The sequence below is a fragment of the Rhinolophus sinicus genome, chromosome 7, assembly GCF_057876585.1.
Source record: "Rhinolophus sinicus isolate RSI-liver-muscle chromosome 7, RSI-T2T, whole genome shotgun sequence".
Classification (NCBI taxonomy): Eukaryota; Metazoa; Chordata; class Mammalia; order Chiroptera; family Rhinolophidae; genus Rhinolophus; species Rhinolophus sinicus.
Genome location: NC_142507.1, coordinates 32477362 through 32502816, shown reverse-complemented (window position 1 = coordinate 32502816; position 25455 = coordinate 32477362). Strand labels below are relative to the sequence as shown.

The window sequence follows — 25455 nt, the reverse complement described above, 5'->3', positions numbered from 1 at the left end:
AGAGTATGCACGTGGCTGCCACACAGTCAACAAACTATTACTAATTAACAGAAATAATCGACACCTCATGCGCTAGCCAGACCCCTTCAAGGGCCCTAAAGTCCAATCTAGACTCGCCCGCTCTCTCGGGTGAACGCGCCCCACCCCTCCACCTGTCCCCCCACACGTCACAGCTCCGCGACAAAGGAGCGCTTCCCATGGTCCCGCCCAAGCGCGCTCAGGACGCGGCGCGGGCGCACCTCGGCGTTCGCGTGGGGTCACGCAGTGCGGGCTGAGCCGCCGGAGTCGGCATGACGGTGTGCGGCGCCGCTGCTGCCTCCGCTTGGTTCCAGCGCCATGGAGTGCCTGCGGAGCCTGCCCCGGTTCCTGCCGTGCGCGGTGGGGCTGCGCCGGCGCAGCCTCTGTGCCCTGGCCCGGGGCCTGACGTGGCGCGCCGCTGGGCTCCTGGGAGGGAGCAGGGCTGCGCTGCTGTGCAGACCCCGCCGGCCCCGCCTGGAAGGTACTGCCCCCCCCTCCCCCCCCAGCTGCAAGCCTCCCCGCTTCCCCTCTGTCCTGCGGCGCTGGGACGCCGACCCACGATGACCTCAGGCCCCACCCGCGTAGCAGGCCGCCCCGTCCGCGCCCTCAGCCTCGGCCTCCGGGGCTGCACCTGGGGGTCTGTCAGCCCAGGGGCGCGGGCGAGCCCCGGCCCCCGTCCCGAACTCGGCTGTGCCCGCGCCCTGCTCTCCTCGCCGCCCTGTGTTCCTATCTCCCCGCCTAAGTGCTCTGGTGAGGTTTGTTTTTTTAAAACCTATTTCACCCTTAGTCGCACTTAGTTCTGAAGTCAGAATTGGGTTCATCAACCTGAAATACTACTCATTAGTTTTTATTCCTTGTCTTTTACCTCTTCCTTGTGCACACAGTTGCTCAGGTAGGGTGTGGGAAGAAACGCGGTCCTTTCGAAGTGAGACTTGTTGCCCTGAGAAAGATGTGCACTTAAACACATCTGGGGATTGAGGCGGGAAGGAAGAATCTAAATTGTTCATTTTTTCATCAAATGATAAAGCGTGACCATATAACATTTTCACACGTGAGAACGTGGATACTACTATTGCTGAGAAACAAAAGGCGTTAAAATGTATAGGCTTCTCAGTGTTGTACTGCCCTCAGATACGTAGTTGTGCTCTCAAAAGCCTCGCAAAGTAACCCACCATCTCCACCTCTTTGCCCATATTCAGTGGAGAGTCTGAATTGGGTTCATCCCATAGTCCCTCCTTTGATAGTGCTTCCCAACCCAGGTTCAGCCCACGTAATGTTTTAGGACAAATATTTAAATTCAAAATCTCTGTCCTGGTAATGCTTTATCTAACTTGTAACTGATTAGCAAATGCTGATTTATAGCTCTGACGTTTACCACTATTCAGCTGACCTTTATAATATAGTTTGTATTTTATAAAAGGAAAACAAACTTCAGGTGCTAACAAATTACACGTCATTAAATGTAAGTAATGAGAAGGAATAAGGCTAGAGAATATAGCTGCACATTATGTGGAGTCAGCTGAACTACTTTGGAAACATAAAATAACGGGTAGTATTTTTACACCTTCTACTGATTCCTCTTATGTTTAGTATTTTGAACTGTTTTTTTGTCAGATACTAAATTTACTTGGTTATACTTCAGAGCTCACTTTCAACTCAGTCTAATCATGTTTTTCATTTATTTTCAAGTAAAGATTTGTCTTCATTCCAATTCAGTGGGGTCCGCATTCCAGTTCAGGTGGTTATTTGATAAGTATTAATTATAAAGTGTGTAGTGTATCTGTGGAAAATAAGTTAATACAAAGAAATAAAAGTTTGTAAGTCAAGCAAATAATCCTGATATTGGCATGCTGAAAGGTCAAGTGGTACTTGGGGTCTATATTTTTAAAAATATATCTACCAATTTACATGAAGAGCCTTTTTAAATCATGCAAAAAGGAATGGACATTTTCTTTTAATCTCAGAACACTGTGTTATACATTTGTTCATCCTACTGTGAGATACCAATAATGATTACAAAGGAAAAAGGATGATTGAATCCATAAATCATTCTAATGCCTCACCTAAGCAATTGCTTTTAAAAATCATTCCGTGCTAAACCTAATGTAACCACCTAGAAATATTAAAATGAGTGTTTCTTCTTTTTCTCTAGGAAAAGGGTTGAGAAAATAGTAAAATAGTCTGAAGACCACATAATATGAGAGTTGTGTCTTAGCTATATGTGCAAAACCAATCATATGATCACAGGGAATTCTCTAATTCATCCCTCAGGTGAAATGCACCGGTTTAGAACTTCTGATGTCTCTCAAGCCACTTTAGCCAGTGTGGCTCCAGTGTTTACTGTGGTGAGTATGTATACTATGTTTGATAACTTACAGAAAGTACTTCCCATACTTATTAAGTTAACTGGGTTGGACTGGTTGGCCAAGATATTACTTATTTTTTGTTGTATAGTGAATCATTATACTCAAAAGTCATGTTGTCTTTGTGTTTTGCTTATTAGCTAGTGATGTGAGTGCCAGCTAGATTTGTTTTAACAGCTGTCTTGAAACTTTGCTAATGACTGTGCAGCTCTTTAGTACTGGAGCAGGTCGTTCCAATCACAGTTCAGTGCTTCCTACTTGAATATAAGCAGACCTCAGAGATATTGCAGGTTTGGTTCCAGATCACTGCAGTAAAGCAGGCATCGCAATAAAGTGAGTTATAATCTTTTTGCTGGTGGAAGGTCTTACTTTCAATTTGTGAAAAAACATAGCATCTGTGAATAGCAATAAAGCAAAGTACAATAAAACCAGGTATGCCTCTACTCAGGATTTCCCCATGAATCTATTAAGTCCTTGAAAGTTATTAACCATAGAGGGACAATGTCCCTGAAATGGTTCAGTACAAAAATTAATAAAGTAAGAGTTGTGTGTATCACACACATATTTAGAGAGAGAAATAGGCCATTGGAGCAAAATTTGTTAAGAAAGGGTGATTCTGTTTAAAAGTTATGTTGTAATTGGTTGTAATATTCTTGCAGCATTTTTGTAGGCTTTCAATTTTTTAAAAAAAAGTTTAATTAAAAAAATAAATGTGCTGAAGTGTTCCAGTCAACATGACAGAGTAGGTAAACGCTGTACTTGCCTTCTCTCAACACCACATCAAAACTACAACTAAACTACGGAACAACCATCATGGAGAATTGCCTGCAGTCTAGCTGAACAGAAGTCCTATAACTAAGCATACACAGAAGAAGCTATGTCGAGACTGGTCAACTGTAATTGAAAAATTTTTTTTTAAATTAAAAATAAGTGTGCTTGCTCTGAGTCAGAGTTCCTAAATTCAGATCTCAGCTCTGCCTCTTATTATTAATGGGGTGGACTTGGACAAGTTATAACATCTTTGTGCCTTAGTATTCTCATCTGTAAACTGGGAATAATAGTAGCTACTTTATAGAACTGTTGTGGAGTTTAATATGCATATATAAAATGCTTAAAAGAGTGTCTCACACATGATAAGCATTTAATGTGTATCAGCCATTATCATTGTTATTTAGGCTTATTACACTAAGAACTTTTCTTTATAAATGATACAGAAGAAGATAATCACCAGAATTACCTGTAAAAATTATCACTGTTCCTCAGTGTTCTAGAAGAGTTGTCCAGTTTAGTTAGACAAGAATACAAAATCAGATGATAAATATTGAGAAAAGGTTCTTTGCAGGTGAAATATTGTCTCCCAGTAACACTCAAAATCAGTTGACAGTGTTTTAAATAAAGTGAGTTTAGAAAGTGAGCTAATCACCTCACTTTTGGTAATTAAGTTACATTGCTACATAAACATTTTAAGAAAACGTAGTTTCTATGATCTTTTTTTAAGCAGAAAAAGTCCCATTGCAAATGACACAGATAAATATTGAGATACAAAAATATTCAGTGTATATTAAGTTTAAAGTTGAGGAGAGACTGCAAAGAAGTCTGTAACATGAATATGAGGTCTGACAATTAAGTTTGCGAACTTGTTGCAACGCTGTTGCTAACCCTTTTTTGACATCAGAGGGATTATTCATTATGACTTTGTACCAACTGGACAAACAGTTAACCAAGTTTACTATTTGGAAGTGCTGAAAAGGCTGCATGAAAAAGATGACCTGAATTTTTCACCAACAATTCATGGCTCTGACATCACAACAATGCACCAGCTCACACTGCTCTGTCTATGAGGGAGTTTTTAGCCAGTAAACAAATGACTGTATTGGAACACCCTCCCTACTCACCTGATTTGGCCCCCAGTGATTTCTTTACCCAAAGATAAACAAAATATTGAAAGGAAGACATTTTGATGACATTCAGGACATTAAGGGTAATATGACAACAGCTCTGATGGCCATTCCAGAAAAAGAGTTCCAAAATTTCTTTGAAGGGTGTACAGGGCACTGGCGTCAGTGCATAGCTTCCCAAAGGCAGTACTTCGAAGGTGACCATGGTGATATTCAGCAGTGAGGTATGTCTCACTTTTTCTAGGATGAGTTCGCAAACTTAATTGTCTGACCTCGTATGTTTAATAGGAAAAGGTCTGTAAAGACATTCAGTGAAATATTATCATGGTTTTCTCTAAAATTGGCATTTCAGGTGAATAATTTTATTTGTCTTGATTTTCAAATTTTCTGTAGCAGATATTAGTTGTGAAATAAATATATGGAGGAAAGCTAGTCTATTACATAAAACATAAAGTTTCCTTTGATGTAAATTTCCCATTTATACTTATGTTTTGTGGTACTCATTATATATAGTCACAGTCATCTTTACTGATGAGAACCCAGCTATATATTGTGGGGCATTATTATTATTATTAACACAGCATGAATATATTTCCATAGTAATAACCCAGGATTTGGAGTGTATCTGCAACTATATCTAAGAATATACCTTTCTGAAAATACATTTTTTTTTTTTATACTTTTCACTTTATTTTACTTTTTCTTAGCCATTGCAGAGTGCATTGAATTGAGAATCCCAGTTGTACAAAATCCCTGTGTGAGAAACGCAATGTGTCAATCTGGCTAGTGGGGGCTGGCCAGTTTGAAGCAAGCAGGCTTGGAGGGGCTGGGAAATTCAAATGATTTTTAGCATATCAAGTATTCAAAAAACCCTCGTTTCCCAAACCAGCTCCTCGGATGCTTTTCTCGAACAGGGTGAAAATACATGCTTAATACTACAGCCTGGTACATAGTGATTCATCAACTATAATTTGACATCTTCAAACTTGGCTGTGGACAGTATTACAGAAAAATGTTCCCTTTGCTTTAGGAAATTTTTCTGCTTCGTGTTCTTTCTTCAAACTATCAGAAGATGCCTTTCTGGAAATCTTTATTGGTTCAGCAGTGCCCACCAGAGAGACTTCACAGCCTCCAGGAGATACTTAGATTCACAAGATAAGCCAAGTTGGTCCCAATCTATTAAATGATAAAAGATAGGGAATGCAGAAGGACAGCATCAGATGTTCCCTCTTCAAGAGAAGTCCTTGCAGCCATCCAGGGGTTACTCTGGCACCCTCTGTTACAGCTCAGGTGCAATGAGACAGTATTCTCAGGTGGGTGTGAGGTCCGCCTTGGCTTAGAATTCCCATGTCCTCTAGTGCCAGTATCTCTTGTAACCATCTCGGCACATCCAAGGCTCCCACAAGGAACATGGCCAGTTATAAGAGCCACCACTCAGAAAGGCACCCATGGCTTCCCACCAGGTGTCTGTAATTCATTCATCGGCCTCCCAGTCCAGTGCAGTCTACCAATCATTGGACATTTTTACCGTAAGCAATATTGCCTAGTAACACAACTAATACTCTTATCACATTTCCAGAGGAACCAAGATAGTTAATCCAGGTCAGATTTGTCCTAGCAAAGGAAAAAACCTTTAACTCATAACTGAATTTAACCTAAAGGAGGGCAGTTAGCCTTTATATCTGCATTTCAGTGTTTAGGAGATATCAGTGCCATATGTTATAATACCATAAATAGCATACTATTTTGGGAGGAAATAATATTTTGTTTTTATTATCTCTCTTCAGACAAAATTTGACAAAGAAGGAAATGTTACTTCTTTTGGTAAGTATCTTCAAATTTCTTCTAAATCACCTTTTTAAATCAGTGAATGAGTGAATTCTGATGGAAATCAAGAAATTGTAGTGTTTTGAGTAGAATGTTCTTTGAGTGTATGGGTGTTTATATGAAGGAGAACTTCCTTCAGAATTTGTCCATCAGTCCTCATTGGAACTGGCAATACCTGGATCATGCATATTGTCCCAGTTTTGTTTTGTTTTGTGTTGTTTTTTTCTGTCATGAGCTACATTTGCTTTAATAGGATGTAAAGGGATATTTTGGAGTGCAGCTGGAACACAGAGAAGCACTCATCCCTTTTGTTGCTCTTTATTCTCACTGCCCTAGTCCTCATACTCATCTTCTGTACCATGTTTAAGGGGGAATCACATAATACCTCTGACATTGTAGTGGGTGACAAAAAGCAGGAGAGAAGGCACGGTAGTCAGATGGAACTCTGCTGATGATTGCTTTTGTAGACAGTTACTTTTTAAAATGAAACAAAGTATTACTGTCCATCCTCAGAGGCAGGTTTCGGATCTCCCATTCACTTCCAATTTCATGATCCTGTTCCTGTTGTTCCTGAGATCGTAATAAAATATTTTGGGTGTTTTTTGCTCAGTGTCTCCTTCAAAAGATTGTTCTACTTAGAGCTCTGTCACAGATGTGGTTTGATGCTACAAGTACAGATAATACTATAACCAGTGTCATTTTTTTGCTTTAGGTAATAAATTTAGTTTTCAGGTTGGAGAATCTAGTGTGACAACTGACTTTATTTTCTCATTTTTGTATTATTCCAAGAAGAAAGAAAATTGAACTTTTCACAAATTTAAAATACTAAAGATGATAATGTAGTGAGAATAAAAGAGTGTAGTTCTGTATAATTCGTATTAAAAAAAGATGACCTGTCTCTAGAGTTAGAAATTCATACTCTCTAAGTTCTAATAATGTATAGCTATGGTTTTTATATTGGTCCCAAGTACAGAGAAATTTTATGAAGTATGGGTATGAGAAGAAAAGAATAATTAGAGTTTGACCAGATTTAACCTGAGTATGTTTTTGAGGTAAAAATGGGTGTTAAAAAGACTCATTTTAGCTTTTGTTTCTGGTAATAATAGAAAATTCTCTTGGCGGGTGGGGGAATGGAGGAGGTGCTCTGATATAAAAATCTAAACTCTTCTGTTGAGTGGTTTAGCCCACTTTTTTTTTAATTTATTGGGGTGACACTTGGTAAAGTTATGTAGATTTCAGGCATACAGTTCTGTAATACATTATATCTCACATTGTGTGTTCACCACCCAGTCAGTTCTTTCATCACCATATATTAGACCCCGTGTACCCTCTTCTAGAGCCCCCCTTCCCCTCTTGTAACCCCTAAACTATATGAGTTTTTGTTCCTTCATTTGTTTATCTTGTGCTTTTGTTGTTTTCAGTTTTATATACCACATATCAGTGAAGTCATATGGTTCTCTAACCCACTTTTTATTGAAAATATTTCCTTTATAGAAAGGAAGAAAACTGACTTATATCAAGAATTAGGTCTTCAAGCCAGAGACTTGAGGTTTCAGCATTTAATGAGCATCACCACCCGAAACAATAGGATTATCATGCGAATGGAGGTAAAGGATTTTATTTCATCTGCATTTCTCCACTGCAGTCTTATGAAAGTTAATTCCTTAGCTATCATGATCAATACCTGGGTTAAAAGTAATTTTATAACGAAAAGAGCTATGTAAAACATAGGATATTTTATAATGTAACATGTTAGGAGTAGAACTCATTTTATATGGATTACATACATATGTTCAGCAGGCTTGGCACTGCTCTGGGCTATGCTGGGAAAGTTCTGACATGGTCTCCATCTCTCTGTTTACATTTAATCTCGAGCTTCTGAAATGATAAGAGAAAGAAGCTTGATTTATAATAGACATTTTCAGTTGTATACAATTATATGTGATTATAACTTTATCTACCAAGTACATATTCTGGTTTTGCAGATAGCCCAGGAATATAAATTAAATGTTTTCATTTTTATGGTAAGCTTTTTAAAATACATTGTATCTTCCTCTGCCTACTCAGAGTACACCAAATATAATTTGGCTTTCCCTAGTGATTTAGAATTAAAATGAACATAAGTTATTTTGTTGGGCTAAGGTTTGCGGTTCAGAAATAGATGAGGAGTCACAGACGGGTCTTAGTGGTATTGGCCCTGCATTGACATGAGACTTGGCTTTCTTCAAAAGTCTTTGATGGCTGGTTTTTGCCCATTTATCTAGAATTAATAAAATATAAAATTAAAAGATGGAAGTAGTCTTCTTGCAGGTGATTTTCTCCAGGAAACATTCTTCACTTTTATTATCAGTAGCTAGCACCCTTTAGAACAGTATTTATTTGATGAACAGATAGAGAAATGTGTAATAAAGCAACTTTAGTAGAATTTTAGTTATATAAATAGTATGTATATACCTGTTCATTGTATAATTTATCAACATTTCTGTGTAAAAATTACAATAAAATGTTGAAAAAATGTAAAAAAAAACCCTAATTTTTATGTCACTGATACAGTGGCCACAGGCTACTCTTCTCTGTTACTCTTCTAATATAAATGATGCCATCTTTCTTTTTTGAATAAATTTCTAATTTCAGTGTTCTTTTTTATTTTATTTTCTTAATATTTCAATTACAGTTGACATGATATTACATGAATTTCAGGTGTACACCACAGCAATTAGACACTTATATAACCCACAAAGTGATCGCCTTGCTAGATCTAGCACCCTTCTGACACCATACAATATAGCCATTACAATATTATTGAGTATATTCCCTGTGCTGTACTTTATATGACCACGATTGCTTTTATAATTGGTAATTTGTACTTCTTAATCCCTTCACCTTTTTCAACCAAACCCCCAAACCCCTCCCATATGGCAACCATCAAAATGTTCTCTGTATGTTGTTTGTTATGTTTATTTTATTCTTTAGATTCCACGTATAAGTGAAATTAGGGTTTCCAGGCTGTAATTTCCACCCGTTCTCAGGAATTTTTTTCACTTTCCCATTCCTGAATCCTGAGGTATAAACTGTTTTCTGTTCTCCACGATTAATCGTTTCCACAAAGTGACAGCTGATACTACCAACCACCTGGGTTCAAGGAGCCGATTTTCCTGACCAACTTTTGTCGAGATTCAGGAACGGAAAAGTGGAAAAAATTCCCAAGAACGGGTGGGAATTCCCACCCAGAACCCCAGCGATAAATGGGAAAAATGTCTAAGAGATGCATTGTGAGTAGTATGTTTATTTCCCATTGTGAGTATTACTGGGTTCAAGGAGCCAATTTTCCCGATTTCCCGACCAACTTTTCTCGGGATTTGGAAACGGGAAAGTGAAAAAAATTCCTGAGAGCAGGCGGGAATTCCTGCCTGGGAACCCTAAGTGAAATCATGATATTTGTCTTTCTCAGTCTGACTTATTTCACTTAGTACAATACCCTCTAGGTCCATCTATGTGTCACAACTGGCAAGATTTCAGTCTTTTTTTATGGCTAAGTAATATTCCATAGTATATATGTACTATGTCTTTATCCATTTGATGGGCACTTAGGTTGCTTCCGTATCTTGGCTTTGTAAATAATGTGAACATAGGGTGCATATACTCGTATGTTTTCAAATTACTATTTTGGATTTTATTGAATATCCGGAAGTGGAATTGCTGGGTCATATAGTAGTATTTTTTTTTCATGGGTTTTCTTAAGCAATTTTTTTTAAATTTTTTATTGGGGAACAGTGTGTTTTTCCAGCTCCAAGTCGTCCTACAATCTAGTTGTGGAGGGCGCAGCTCAGCTCCAAGTCCAGTTGCCATTTTCAATCTTAGTTGCAGGGGGCCCAGCCCACCATCCCATGCAGGAACTGAAATGGCAACCTTGTTGAGAGCTTGCATTCTAACCAACTGAGCCATCTGGCCTCCCCTCAGGAAGCTCAGCGGCAGCTTGTTGTCTTCAGTCTAGTTGTGGAGGGCGCAGTTCACTGACCCATGTGGGAATCAAACCGGCAACCCTGTTGTTAAGAGCTTGCGCTCTAACCAACTGAGCCATCTGGCCACCTCCTATTTTTAATTATTTGAGGAACATTTGAACTGTTTTCCATAGTGGCTGTAAGTAAAATTCCATAGTATATATGTACTACATCTTTATCCATTCGATGGGAACTTAGGTTGCTTCCATATCTTGGCATTGCAAAGAATGATACTGTGGACGTATAGGCGCATATACTCATACCTTTTTAAATTACTGTTTTGGATTTTATCGAAGATCCAGAAATGGAATTGCTGGGTCATATAATAGTTCTAGTTTTAATTTTTTGAGGAACATTCATACTGTTTTCCATAGTGGCTGCACCAATTTACAATTCCAGCAACAGTGCAGCAACTCCACATCCTCACCAATACTTGTTTGTTGATTTATTGATGATAGTCATTCTCACAGGTGTGCGGTGATATCTCATTGGGGTTTTAATGTGCATTTCTCTGATGATTGGTAATTTTGAGCATCTTTTCATGTGTCTATTGGCCCTCTGTATGTCCTCTTTGGAGAAATATCTATTCAGATCCTCTGCCCACTTTTTAATTGGATTGTTTGTGTTTTGGGGTTTTTTTGGTGGTAAGGTGTATGAGTCCCTTACATATTTTAGATATTAACCCCTTGTCAGATTTATCATTGGCGAATAACTTCTCCCATTCAGTAGCTGGTCTTTTTGTTTTGTTAATGGTTTCATTTGCTGTGCAAAAACTTTTTAGTTTGATGTAGTCCCATTTGTATATTTTTTCTTTTTGTTTCCCTTGCCCAAGGAGACATATCCAAAAATATATTACTAAGAATGACATCAAGAGCTTACTGCGTATGTTTTCTTATAGTGCATTTATTGTTTCGGGTCTTACATTTAAGTCTTTAACCCATTTTGAGTTTATTCTTGTATATGGGTAAGAAAGTGATCCAGTTTCATTCTTTTGCATGTATCTGTTCATTTTTCCCAACATCATTTGTTAAATAGACTGTCTTTACCCCATTGTATATTCTTGCCTCTTTTGTCGTAGATTAATTGACCATATAGGTGTGGGTTTATTTCTGGGCTCTCTGTTCTGTTCCATTGATCTATGTGTGTGTGTTTATGCCAGTACTATGCTGTTTTAATTACTATAGTTTTGATTACTATTGCTTTGTAGTATAGTTTAATATCAGGTAATGTGATACCAACAACTTTGTTCTTTTTTTTTCAAGATTACTGTGTTTATATGGGGTTTTTTTGTAATTCCATATGAATTTTAGGATTATTTGTTCTAGTTTTGTGAAAAATGCCATTGTTAATTTGATAGGGATTGCAATGAATCTGTAGATTGCTTTGGGTAATATGGACATTTTAACCATGTTAATTCTTCCTATCCGTGATCATGGTACATGTTTCCATTTATTTGTATCTTCAATTTCTTTCTTCAGTGTCTTATAATTTTCTGAGTACAGGTTTTCTACCTCCTTGGTTAAATTTATTCCTAGGTATTTTATTTCTTTTTTGATGCAGTTGTAAATGGGATTGTTTTCTTAATTTCTTTTTCTGATAGTTAATTATTGGTATTTAAAAATGCAACCGCTTTCTGAATATTAATTTTGCATCCTACTTTGCTGAATTAATTTATTACTTCCAATAACTTTTAGGTGAATCTTTAGGGTTCTCTCTAGTTACAGTTTTACGTCATCTGTAACTAATGACAGTTTTACTTCTTTCTTTCCAATTCAGATGCCTTTTATTTCTTTTTCTTGTCTGATTGCTGTGTCTAGGACTTCCAATACTATGTGGAATAAAAGTGGTAAGAGTGAACATCCTTGTCTTTTTCCTAATCTTAAAGAAAACCTTTTAGCTTTTCACCATTGAATATGATGTTAGCTGTGGGTTTGTCATATATGGCCGTTATTACGTTGAGGTATGTTCCCTGTATTCCCACTTTACTGAGAGTTTTTATCATAAATGGATGCTGGATTTTGTCAAATGCTTTTTCTGAATCTATTGATATAATCATATGATTTTTATTTTTCTTTAAGTGCTGTATCACATTAATATGCAAATATGAACCAACCTTGCATCCCGGGAATAAATCTCACTTGATCATGGTATATGATCTTTTTAATGTATTGCTGAATTCAGTTTGCTAATATTTTGTTGTCATTTCATTTCTGATTTTATTCATTTGTGCCCTCTCTTTTTTCTTAATGAGTCTGTCTAAAGGTTTAGCAGTTTTGTTTATGTTTTCAAAGAACCAACTCTTGGTTTCATTGCTCTTTTGCATTGTTATTTTAGACTATTTGGTTTCTTTCCTTTGATCTTTATTACTCGTATTTCCTTCTACTGATTTTCGGCTTTGTTGATCTTTTTCTGGTTCTTTAGGTGTAAAGTTAGATTATTTGATATTTTTCTTATTTCTGCAGATAGCCCTATATTGCTATGAACTTCCCTTTTAGAACTGCTTTAGCTGGGTCCCATAGATTTTTGGGTCGTTTCATTTTCATTTGGCTCAAGGTATCTTTTGATTTCTTCCTAGATCGTTAACTCATTCATTCTTTAATAGCATGTTATTTAGCCTTCACATGTGTGTGTTTGTTTTCTTCGTGTAATTGTTTCTAGTTTCATACCACTGTGATCAAGAGAAGATGCTTGGTATGATTTCAGTCCTCTTAAATTTATTGAGACTTGTTTTGTGGCCTAACGTGTTCTGTCCTGGAAAATATTTCATGTATAATTGAAAAGAATGTATATTCTGCTGCTTTGGGGTGAAATGCTTGAAATATATCAATTAAGTCCACCTGATCTAATGTTCATTTAAGGCCACTGTCTTCCTTATTGATTTTCTGTCTTGATGATCTATACATTTATGTCAATGGGGTATTAAAGTCCCCTACTATGACTGTGTTACTGTCAATCTCTCCTTTTGTATCCATCAATATTTGCTTTACATATTGAGATGCTCCTACATTGGGTGTGTAGATGTTTACGAGCGTTATATCCTCTCCTTGAATTGGTCTCTTTATTATTATGAAATGCCCTTCTTTGTCTCTTGTTACAGCCCTTGTTTTAAAGTCCATTTTGTTTGATATAAGTATTGCTACTCCAACTTTTTTTCATTTCCATTTTCATGGAATCTTTTTCCATCCCTTTACTTTCAGTCTGTATATGTCTTTTGATCTAAAGTGGGCCTCCTGTAGGCAGCATATGTCTTGTGCTTTTCTCTCTTTAGCCACCCTGTGTCTTTGATTGAACATTTAGTCCATTTACATTTAAAGTAATTATTGATAGATATGTAGTTATTGCCATCTTATTAATTGTTTTCTGATTTTTTTTTGTAGTTCTTTCCTGTTCCTTATTCTCTTACGCTCCTTGTATGTTGATTATATAGTGTCATGTTTGGATTCTTTCTTCTATATTTCTTGTATATCTCTTGTAGATTTTTTGGCTTGTGGTTACCATGTGCTTCATATATACCATGCTATGTTTATAGCAGTGTATTTTAAGTTGATGGTCACTTAAGTTCGAATGCATTCTAAAATCGCCACTGTTTTTACTCACCCCTTCAACGTCTATGTTTTTGTCATTATTTTTCACTTCTTTTGTTGTGTGTATTTGTGTGTGTCTCTTAATTTATTGTTGTAATTACACATGATCTTTCTACTTTTGCTTTTTAACCTTTATACTAGCTTTATAGTTGGTTGATCCACTGCTTTTACCAAGTGTTTGCCTTTGTCAGTGAGTAATGTTTCTTTTCTATATTTTTTCATTCATATTTTTTATTTTTTTCTACTTAAAGACTTCCGTTTAATATTTCTTGTAGTAGTGGGTTGGAGTTGATGAACTCATTCAGCTTTTTTTTGTCTTAGAAACGATTTCTCCTTCAATTCTAAATGATAACTTTGCTGGGTAGAGCAATCTTGGTGTAGGTCTTTGCTTTTTATCACTTTGAATAGTCATGCCAATCACTTCTGGTCTGCAAAGTTGCTATTAAGAAATCAGCTGACAGGGCCGGCCCAGTGGCTCAGGTGGTTGGAGCTCCCTGCTCCTAACGCCGAGAAGGCTGCCGGTTCGATTCCCACATGGGCCAGTGGGCTCTCAACCACAAGGTTGCCTGTTCGACTACTCGAGTCCCACAAGGGATGGTGGGCTCCGCCCCCTGCAACTAAGATTGAACACAGGCACCTTGAGCTGAGCTGCCACTGAGCTCCCAGATGGCTCAGTTGGTTGGAGCGTGTCTTCTCAACCACAAGGTTGCCAGTTCGACTCCCGCAAGGGATGGTGGGCTATGCCCCCTGCAGCTAACAACAGCAACTGGACCTGGAGCTGAGCTGTTCCCCCCATAACTAAGATTGAAAAGGACAAAATCTTGACTTGGAAAAAGACCTGGAACTACACACTGTTCCCCAATAAAGTCCTGTTCCCCTTCCCCAATAAAATCTTCAAAAAAAAGAAATCAGCTGACAGTCTTATGGGAGCGCCTTTGTACATAACTAACTGCTTTTCTCTTGCTACTTTTAAGATTCTCTCTTTGTCTTTAGCCTTTGGCATTTTAATTATGATGTGTCTTGGTGTGGCCTCTTTTGGTTCATCTTGTTTGATTCCTCCCCTAAGTTCATTGAGCATTCTTATAACCAGTGTTTTGAACTCTTTATCTGGAAGATTGCTTGTGTCCATTTTGTTTAGTTCTTTTTCTGGAGTTTCGTCCCATTCTCTCATTTGGGACATGTTTTTTTGTCTCCTTATTTTGGCTGCCTCCCTGTGTTTGTTTCTATATATTAGGTAGGTCTGCTTCATCTCCCATCTTGACAGAGTGGCCTTAAGTAGAAGATGGGGCCCAGTGATAACAGTCTCTGGGCTCACCTGAGCAGGTGTTCTAGGGTGTCCCCTTTGTGGGTTGTGTGTCTCTTACTGTTGTAGTTGAGCCTTGATTGCTGTTGGCACATCAGTAGGTGGGAGTGACCCTCAGGCTGACCGGCTGCAAGGGCTTGCTGTGACTACGGAGGACAAGCTGTTGTGCCAGGATGGATCTCACGAGCAGAAGTCACTTTAGTGGGGCTCTGGTGCCAACTGAGTCTGCCTTTCGGATGTGTCGTTTGTGTAGGTGGTTAGGTGGTGCTCTGGTGTTATGGTGAAGCTGGTCACCAGGTCTCTTAGTTCTGGAGCCTCTTGAGAGGGGCTGTGATGCAGGCCAAGGTCATTCACCGCCTGTGCCTGGCCTTGGGCTGCCTGGTGGGAGCTACAAAGTGATCTGCAGTTTATTGCCACTTGTGCTGGGCTTGCAGGCATTGGAGAGGCTGTGCTGTAAACGAGGCTAGCTGCCACTAGTGCTGGGCTTGGGACCCTTTGGTGGGTACCATAATGTGAGCTGAGGCCACCTGCCTCTTGTATTGGGTTTGTGGCCACTTCATTTAAAGTTACAATCCAAGCCAACACTGGCTCCAGCTTATGCCAGGCTTGCAGCCACCTGATGTGAGTTATAATGCAAGTTGAGGCCAGTTGCTATTTGTGCTGCCATTGGGGCCACTTAGCAAGATATACAGTGCACACCAAGGCCAGCCACTACTTGTTTGGGGTTTGTGGAGCTTTGAGTGATTTTTTAAGAAATCTGCAGTGTGAACCAAGGCAGGTTGCTTATGTGAAAAAGCTGCTGGAAGCTGCTCGGTCTGGATGTGCAAGTTGGGTGGCCAGGGTTTCAGGGCATCACCAGGGCAGGGTGGAAGTGTTAGCCACTTTGATGGAGACTCAAATTTGGCACCTGCCTGTGTCTGCTGGCTGGGTGAAGGGATAGCTCAACAAGTGAACAGTGGTGTCTGGCAGTACTTCTGTCTCCAGAGAGAGCTGTCTTGACCCCTGCTCCTCCAGCCCTCACCCTGAAGCTCCTCCCCATATGTTTTTAGTGCTTGTCAAGCTGCCACCCCTGAACTGGAGCCCAGAGTGAGTGAGTCTGTGCAGGAGTGAGTCCATGCATGGGCCCCTCAAGTGACATACCTGGAACTCCAGCAGCCCTCTGTCTCATTCAGATGCAATCCCCACTGATTTTCATAGCCAGATGTTGTGGGGACTCCTGTTTCCAGCCCTGGTGCTGTGAGCTGGGGAGCCTGGTGTTGGGCTAGGACCACTTGCTCTCCAGGGGAACCTCCGCAGCTGAAATATCTCTTCTGATTCTTAATTGCTGCACCATGGATGTGAAACCTGCCCGGTTTGTGTCTCAGCCTCTTCTATCTGTCTTGACGTGGCTTCTTTATATCCTTAGTTATAGGACTTCTGTTCACCTGGTTTTCGGGTGATTTTCAAGGGTGGTTCTATAATTTAGCTGTAATTTTGATGTGGTCGTGGAAGGAGACGAGCACAGCATTTATCTACTTCATCTTGACCAGAAGTCCGTAGTGCTCTAAATTAGAGTTCTAAGGCTAATAAGTTTTATCTTCATAATTCCAAATTAGCTTGATATTATTTGATGATATTTTAAAAGGGAAATTTTCCCATTTCATCCAAACTAATCATGATTTATTAAATCTTTTCTTAAAGTGTACTGAATATATGACTTTTAAGAAGACCTTGTTTCCTTTATTCCCTGTTTTTCTCACGATTACTCTGGATGTCTTAATAAATACATAATTTCTTTAATTCCAGTTCTGTTGAGAGTGAGTTAGAGATATCAAGGCTTCCTTTCTTTTTACACACACACACATATATATATATATATATATACACACACACACACACACACACATACACACATATGTTTTGGTTTTATCCTTTCTTATTTTTTTCAAAACCAAATCTGTCTTGAGTTTTTTCTTGAAAAACCAAATGAACAGTGATTTAGTTTAGGCTTAATCCAAAATTAAGAGTATTAAATCTTATTTTATGAATGTTATATTTTTCCTACAAGTCTACAGCTTGTAATATATGTGCATGTGTGTATGTGTATGTACACATATATTTCTTTGTTTTATTTTTACAGTATTTGAAAGCTGTGATAACTCCAGAATGTCTTCTGATATTAGATTATCGTAATTTAAATCTTGAGCAATGGCTGTTCCGGGAACTCCCTTCACAGTTGGCTGGAGAAGGTCAACTTGTCACATACCCTTTACCTTTTGAGTTTAGAGCTATAGAAGCACTCCTGCAGTATTGGGTAAGCCTGTTTTTACTTAGCTTCTTGAATTTGTTCTGGTTTTAGAATGCTATTGAGTAGGCAAAGTTGGTATTGTTTCAATGGCACTTTCCCTAACCATACTCTCACCCCAGACAAAAACATCTCTATGGGTCCTGTATGGAGAGTGTAATTAATTCTTAAACTTGATGACCCAGTCAGATAGATGTGAAGTCTCTAGGTGTAGAATATAGAGTCTCTTTGCGAATCATGTTATGACATTCGGTAAAGCACCTTTCAAGTTGACTCTCCTTTATACAATTTTAATACCTGTATTCAGGGGTGATAATTCAAAATATTCATCTAAATATGATATAAATGAACCTGTCAAGAAGGTTTTAATATATTTCATTTTGTTCTCTACGTTAAATTGTATGTATGTTGTAAAGGTGCTTACGCATGGTAAATATTATAGCACAAATCATTCATCAAATCATTCTGATACTTTCCAAATCATTCTTTGTTTGTATAATCCTTTGTTTGAAGCAGTGAAATCATGGTTTCTTTTTGAGACCTATTTTGACATAAGAACCATGTGCACTTCTAATGACTCCTCCATTCAATTGATAGTCACTGGGTGTCAGGATCCTGTCAGGCCCTGAACAAGGCTTGTCACTTCTTTCCTGGCCCCTGCAAATCTGTCATTATCTTTTCTTCCCTCTATTAGTCAAGATAGTACTATTCAGGAATGGGCTGCATGCAAGCAGTTGACGCTAGAAGCGTGCTAAGCCGAGTGGGAAGAGGACGAGGGTAGAGGGGACTTGGGACGTGAAGCAGATGGGGATTGGGTGAACCTGATAGCCTTCTTTTTTGTCTGCCTTGCTCTACCGAGGCAGTAGGAGATGGCTGCATTCCCTGCTCGGGTTACTTAGGCAGTAGCATCATAGTACCAGCCAGTGAGATGGCGACTAGTCGGAGCACAGTTACTACGCAGGGAAAAATCAGGAGAGGGAAAGAAAAGGTACAAATGATGATCAGTGACAGGCTGCACAGGCTGAGTGCGCCCTCACAGGACTCATGCTCAGATGAAGAGTACGTGCTGGAATTTATCTCATTCATTTTACTGCTTCATTCAGTTACTCTTATGCTGTTTACCAACTGGTATGGCAGTATTTCAATACTTTAACTGGTATAGCTATATCAGTGCACACCTGCTAAATGTCATCCGTGCCTACATTGACCTGAATAATAAGACATGCTTTTTACAGTGATTTGTTTTTAAAGTCCCAGTTATGTTTCAATTTTCAAAGAGTTTTGTTCATAGGAATTTTGAACTGTATTCTGTTATATAGAGCATAGGTATCGTTTACCAAATGCAAAGTTTGTGTTTTAACCATGAAGTGGCAGATTTTATTTTAATCAGTCCCCCATTCCTTTCCTAACAAGTATTTGTAGGGGGAACACTTGTAAGTTTTAATTCCCAGAAATCAAATGAGAACCTAGAAGCAACATAATGCGTGGTTACCTTTTAACTCAGGAGATGGAGTTTCTGAATCATCTGCAATAGGCCTTCCAGCAGTGACCACGTTCCGGAATGGTACCAACCATCCTAACTATTCTAGGTTTCTGTATATAATCAGGATTCCCTGACCCTGAGTATTCTAAAAAGGTTGTTTTAATTCTTATGAAAGGTCATGTTGTTATCTAGATCAACACCCTTCAGGGAAAACTGAGCATTTTGCAGCCCCTGATCCTTGACACATTGGAAGCTTTAGTGGATCCCAGACACACTTCTGTAGACAGAAGCAAACTGCACATCTTACTACAGAATGGCAAAAGGTAAACATTGGTGATTTAGACACAAGTATCTTACATTTCTTTTAGTAGTTTCAACAGTGAAATGTTTAGCGTAAATTCAGATACAAAATTAGTGTGATTATTACCTGTTTTTAACATGCCAGCTAGTCTTGCTAATGGTAATGACTTAACCTGAGTGCTTTCAAAGTAGGAAAGTAGCCTCAGTGGAAATTGAGCTAAAACGGGCACACAGAGTAATGTTTACTGAAAAGCTATTTTATGTGAAATGCTGTGTCCAGCTCTATAATGTAGCTTTGGTTTGGAAATTGATTCTTAATCTGCATGGTAAAGATCAAAATACTTTTTTATAAGTCAATGTTTACCATGAATGTATCTACTTAATAAGATACCCTAAGAAGGCACTATTCTTACAGTGATAAGTTTTTATAAGTTTATGTTATTGATCATTTCTGTACAATACTCTTACAGTCTCTCAGAGTTTGAAACAGATATCAAAATTTTCAAAGAGTCAATTTTGGAGATCTTGGATGAAGAAGAGTTGTTAGAGGAACTCTGTCTAACTAAATGGAGTGACCCACACATCTTGTAAGTACAGTCATGTTTTGTTATTACTCTCTTAGGATCAGTCTTTTGTCTTAGGATGATTTTTTTATAGAGAACATAACATTTTTCTGGAATAGCAAATATAGGCATTTTTCATCCTCAGTTGTACTATTGCCTGTGTTGTATTGCATCTAATTCAGTGTAATAAACATATTGCCTGCATACTGTGTATACAGCACTGTGCTAGGCTGTGATGAATATAAAGATAAACACACCATCACCTTTATCTTCAAGAGACTCACCACCAGGCGGCCGGTTAGCTCAGTTGGTTAGAGTGCATGCTCTTAACAGGGTTGCCAGTTCGATTCCCACATGGGCCAATGAGCTGCACCCTCCATAACTAGATTGAAGGACAATGACTTGGAGCTGAGCGCTTGCTGAGCTGCCAGTGGACGGCCGGATGGCTCAGTTGGTTAGAGCGCATGCTCTTAACAACAAGGTTGCCGGTTCAATTCCTGCATGGGATGGTGGGCAGCACCTCCTGCAACTAGATTAAAAATGGCGACTGGACTTGGAGCTGAGCTGCGCCCTCCACAACAAGATTGAAGGACAACAACTTGACTTGGAGCTGATGGGTCCTAGAAAAAAACACACTGTTACCCAGTAAAATTTAAAACAAAAGACTGACCACTGAAAATGGCCCACACGTGCCCAAATAACTTACCTAGTGGGTGCAGTGAAAGAGAGAAAAAGATTCACACAAGGGAGGGAAAGCACGGGGTGAAGGAAGATGAGTAAGACATTGGCATATATTCTCTAAGTTTAGTGTAATATTAAAATGCTCGTCTTATAAACCTTTATCTCTTACAAATTTAGAAATCATTTTCTGTATTTGGGCACAGCTGTTTACTTTTTAGGTACTCAGAATATTTCATTTTTGTTCTTTGTAGACCAATATCAGAAATTAATAGACACTTGTAATTTTCACAGTCTGTACAGATTTTTAAGCATTTTGAGAAATTAATCTGTATTCTAATAAGGAAACATTAAGATAAAAAGGGCTATTCTAGCAGAAAGATATAGTAACAGAAATTTGAACACACTTGTAATTTTTGTTTGCTTCGCTTATTAGGCCAGTCTGCCTCTAATAGGCTTTACAATAGAATTATCTTACTAGGTACTTCATTCCCACTTCTCCTCCCTTGCCTAGGGCAGTTGTATAGGTAAAGGGGGCAAAATAACTATGTATTGACATCATTCATAAACATTTTCTTCATATATGAAAATGACATGTATTTACCTTGGAAAGGAAATGTTCTTTTTTTTTGAAAATTTTCAAATACAGTTGACATTTAATACTGTATTAGTTTCAGGTATATAGCATAGTGGTTAGACATTCATATAATTTACGAACTGATTCCCCTGATTAAGTCTAGTACCCATCTGCCACCATGCATAGTTATTAACAATATTTTTTACTGTATTTCCTGTGCTGTGCTTTACATCCCCATGGCTATTTTGTAACTACCAATTTGTGCTCCTTAGTCCCTTCACCTTTGTCACCCAGTCCCCCAACCCCCATCTCATTTGGCAACCATTAGTTTGTTCTGTGTATCTACGAGTGTTTTTCTGTTTTGTTTGTTTATTTTCTTTAGATTCCACATATAAATGAAAGATCACATGGTATTTGTCTTTGTCTGTCTTACTTTACTTAGCATAATACCCTCTAGATCTATCCATGTTGTTGCGAGTGGTAAGATTTTATTTTTTATGGCCAAGTATATATGTACCACTTCTTCTTTAACCAGTCGTCTATTGATGAGCACTTGGATTGTTTTATATCTTGGCTATTGTAGATAATGCTGCATTGAACATAGTGGTGCACATAGCTTTTCGAATTACTGTTTTATTTTCTTTGAATAAATGTCCAGAAGTGGAATAGCTGGATCATAAGGTAGTCCTATTTTTAATTTTCTGAGGAACCTCCTAACTGTGTTCTGTAGTGGCTGCACCAATCTGCAATCCCACCAACAGTGCACGAGGATTTCCATTTCTCCACATCCTCAACAACACTTGTTGTTTGTTGATTTATTGATGATAGCCATTCTGACAGGTTTGAGCTGATATGTCATTGTGGTTTTAATTTGCATTTCTCTGATGATTAGTGACCTTGAGCATCTTTCCATATGTCCATTGGCCATCTGTATGTTCTCTTTGGAGAAATGTCTGTTCAGGTCCTCTGCCCAGTTTTTCATTGGATTGTTTGCTTTTTTTGGCATGAGTTGTTTTTATTTTAGTATTTTATATCTCAATTAATTTATATTTTTGAAATTCAGTTTCAATCCTAGCCTACAAATCTACTGTATCAATTTAAAGAGCGTATTTCCATAGCTTTTAGTTCAATGTTACATGTGTGTTTTGAGTGTATTGAATAATTATTACATATTTCTAATAGTTTCCCTTAGTAGCCCTCCATTAATAAACATAATTATGTGATCTTTAATTAAGAATAGTTTATTTTCTACCCTGAAAAGTTTGATCTCTTACTCATGTTTCGGTTCTATAGCTCAGCTAGCCACCACATTGTGCAGTTGTCTCAGTAGTTGGTATCACTTTACTCTTGTTACAGGCTAAAGGGAAATGTGTCTTCCTTAGCCATCCTAATAGTAAACCATTCTTGACTCCATCAATCCACCTTCACCTTGAATAATCTTTCCTATAGGATTATGTGGTACGCAGTGTGTCTCTATCTTAATTAAATATTCATTGCTAATATTAGCCTAGGCAGTAACAGTATACACATAACAGAAGGTTACCATAACCACAATTTTCTATGCAGATAACCCATTTTAAAATGACAAGAGATACTCCTAAAATTAAGTACAGATGTTGAATAGTTGAAGAAGAGAATCCGCGTTGATAGTGTAGCACCATTATTAAGAGGCTTGTCTTTGCAGCCAGACAACATGGATGCAAATCCTAACTCAGCCACTTGCTGGGATGTGATTGAATGAGTCTTTGAACCTGTCTTTGTCCTAAATTCTTTCATATGTCTTTCAGGATTTCCAAACATCACTCACTGTTTAGAATACTTCTCCTGTATTACTGGTTGTTGTTGGTTGTAATTTCTTGATCATGTGGAGGAGAGCTACCCAGGGAGAGCACGTTCCTGTAGTTCTCCAACATCACATCCCAGAACAAGGCCCTCTGAGCAGGGTCCAGGCATTCCCACTCCTGAGAGAATTCTGTGAACACATCCTTGAATGCCAACTGTCTTCCCCATAGTGTGACCTCCGCTCTGCTTTCTCCGTTTCTGGGTCTTTGTATGAGTTCTTTTTAAATTTTGGGTATTAACCCCTTATCAGATGTATCATTGGCAAGTATCTTCTCCTGTTCAGTAGGTTGTGTTTCATTTTGTTGACGATTTCTTTTGCTGTGCAAAAACTTTTTAGTTTGATGTGGCCCCATTTGTTTATTTTTTCTTTTATTTCCCTTGCCTTTGGAGATGGATCAGAAAAAAATATTAAGAAGAATGTCAGAGAGTTTACTGCCTATGTTTTCTTATAGAAGTTTTATGGTTTTGGGTCTTACATTTAAGTCTTTAACCCATTTTGAGTTTATTCTTGTATATGGTGTAATAAGGTGGTCCAGTTTCATTTTTTGCATATGTCTGTCTAGTTTTCCCAGCACTGTTTATTTAATAGACTGTCTTTACCCCATTGTATATTCTTGCTTCCTTATAGGTGTGGATTCATTTCTGGGCTCTTTTTGTCCCATTGAGCTATGTATCTGTTTTATGCCAGTATCATGCTATTTTGATTACTATAGCCTTATAGGATAGTTTGATACCAGGTCATGTGATACATCCAACTTTGTTCTTCTTTTTCAAGATTACTATGGTTATTTGGGGTCTTTTGTAGTTTCATATGAATTTTAGGATTTGTTCTAGTTCTATGGAAAATGCAGTTGGTATTTTGATGGGGGTTGTCTTGAATCTATAGATTGCAGAAAGGAAATGCTCTTTATGTTCATTTTTAGTTTTGGTTTTGTTTTACCTGATTTGTACTAATATGCACTGATTCATCAGCATTCATACACCTGGATTTTCCTATAAATAGTAGTGTGTATTTGCACAGACAACTCTTGAATTGGGTCTGTAGGACACAGTGATGCTAACTGTGCATAGGGATGGGGCCTATGCCCTTGAGTGGCCTGTACAGTGTTTAGGATCCGTGACAAAGCCACTTGCAGATTTGCCTCAGTCACTAGAAGACAAAGGCTAGTGTTTTCATTAGTAGCTGAATATTATGTAATACTTCAGGAAGTTTTTTGGTACTAAATGTATGATGCACATATCCAAAACATGTTAATTACGTTAACTCTTATAATTGAAGTGAAAAGAGCAGCACTGGAATTGACCATGCGGAAGAGATGGAGTTGCTTCTGGAAAACTACTACCGATTAGCTGAGGATCTTTCCAATGCCGCGCGGGAACTTAGGGTGCTAATCGACGATTCACAAAGTATTATATTCATCAATCTGGACAGGTAAGAAAGCATTGTATGAAACAATCAGTAAGTGTTTTCTTTATAAAATAGTTATTATAAAGTAATAAAGCTTTTAAGTAACTGTCATTTTGGAAGAACTTACACCATCATTATTATCTATAACTACTACGTGGAAGTATGTCTTTTTTTCGTTTTAAGGTACAGATTTAATCCATGTTGTGTTCAGTAGATTATTTAGTGGATTTGCTGTGTATCGTTGGCCCTTTGATCTAACTAGGTGTTCTCTCCAGCCACCGCAATGTGATGATGAGGTTGAACCTACAGTTGACCATGGGAACCTTCTCTCTCTCACTGTTTGGACTAATGGGAGTTGCTTTTGGAATGAATTTGGAATCTTCCCTTGAAGAGGTGAGAATGTATTATTTCAATAATTTAGAGGGTTTTTTTCTAATATTTTGAAGATCAATTAAAATGAATTTTAAAAAGTCTTTACATGTATACTCCCCAAGTGAAATAAAATACTCTAATTCATTTAAAACTCAAGCAGTATTGGTAGACCCCGTACTAACACAGATAGAAATATACGTTGGTTACCTTATGTTTCCCAAAGAATAACTATACCTAGGGAGAGTTTGACAAAACATTGTTACACTGTGATGAGAAAAGTGAAGCTCAGAAAACTTAAGTTATTTGCCCAAGGGCACAGAACTAGAAAATAATGGAGGCGGGATTTGAACCCAAAGACTTGCACTTTCCACTTTTCTCCTCTGCCTTTCCATATTAACATGACACTGAATTGCCAGAGCTTTTCATGTCATTGTTGCCTTGTATTTTCAGCACATCTCTTACTGTCAGGTATATAGAAATGAATCTGAATCTGCAGTCAGCAGGCTCTGGCTCTGGATTCTGATTAATCTAATAGGTCTGTTCTCTGTCTCTGTGGCTGCCACCCTAGTCCAAGCCACATCATCTCTCAGGACCACTGTTTGCTTTTCAAAATTGATTTTTAAAAGAAGCAAATCGGATGGTCACTCTTCTGCCTAAAACTATTCAGTAGCTCTTGATTGCCCATAAGATAAAAATGCAAACTCCTTGACCTGTAGGGCTTTGCCCAGTCTGCTGTGCCCATCTCTCTATTCTGTCTCTAGCCACCTTACCCTCAGGGTTGGTTATTTCATCAGTATTTCTTCTCCTTCATGCTACCCCCACACATCTCTGCTTGGCTCCCACCTTTATTTGCCCAGTTAACTTATCTCTCAGGTCTCAACTTATGTGTCACTTCCAAGGAGAATTTTCACTGATTGAACCCTCAACTCAGCCAAATAAAATTAACTCCACTCG

At 38.3% G+C, this 25455-nt stretch overlaps 1 protein-coding gene across 2 annotated transcripts in view; it reads left to right on the top strand.

Moving 5' to 3' along the window:
* The first annotated feature begins 206 nt into the window (after positions 1-206).
* Positions 207-25455, top strand: part of MRS2 (magnesium transporter MRS2) — a 42062-nt gene continuing 16813 nt past the window's right edge. The window contains exons 1-9 of one of the 2 annotated variants that reach the window (XM_074319115.2): positions 207-499; positions 2290-2363; positions 6067-6103; positions 7601-7713; positions 17114-17287; positions 18954-19084; positions 19532-19648; positions 24001-24153; positions 24405-24522. In XM_074319115.2, the coding sequence (XP_074175216.1) occupies positions 337-499; positions 2290-2363; positions 6067-6103; positions 7601-7713; positions 17114-17287; positions 18954-19084; positions 19532-19648; positions 24001-24153; positions 24405-24522 (1080 nt within the window). In that variant the 5' untranslated portion in view covers positions 207-336. The remainder of the gene's footprint in view (positions 500-2289; positions 2364-6066; positions 6104-7600; positions 7714-17113; positions 17288-18953; positions 19085-19531; positions 19649-24000; positions 24154-24404; positions 24523-25455) is intronic. The other variant, XM_019716818.3, reaches the window with a different exon arrangement.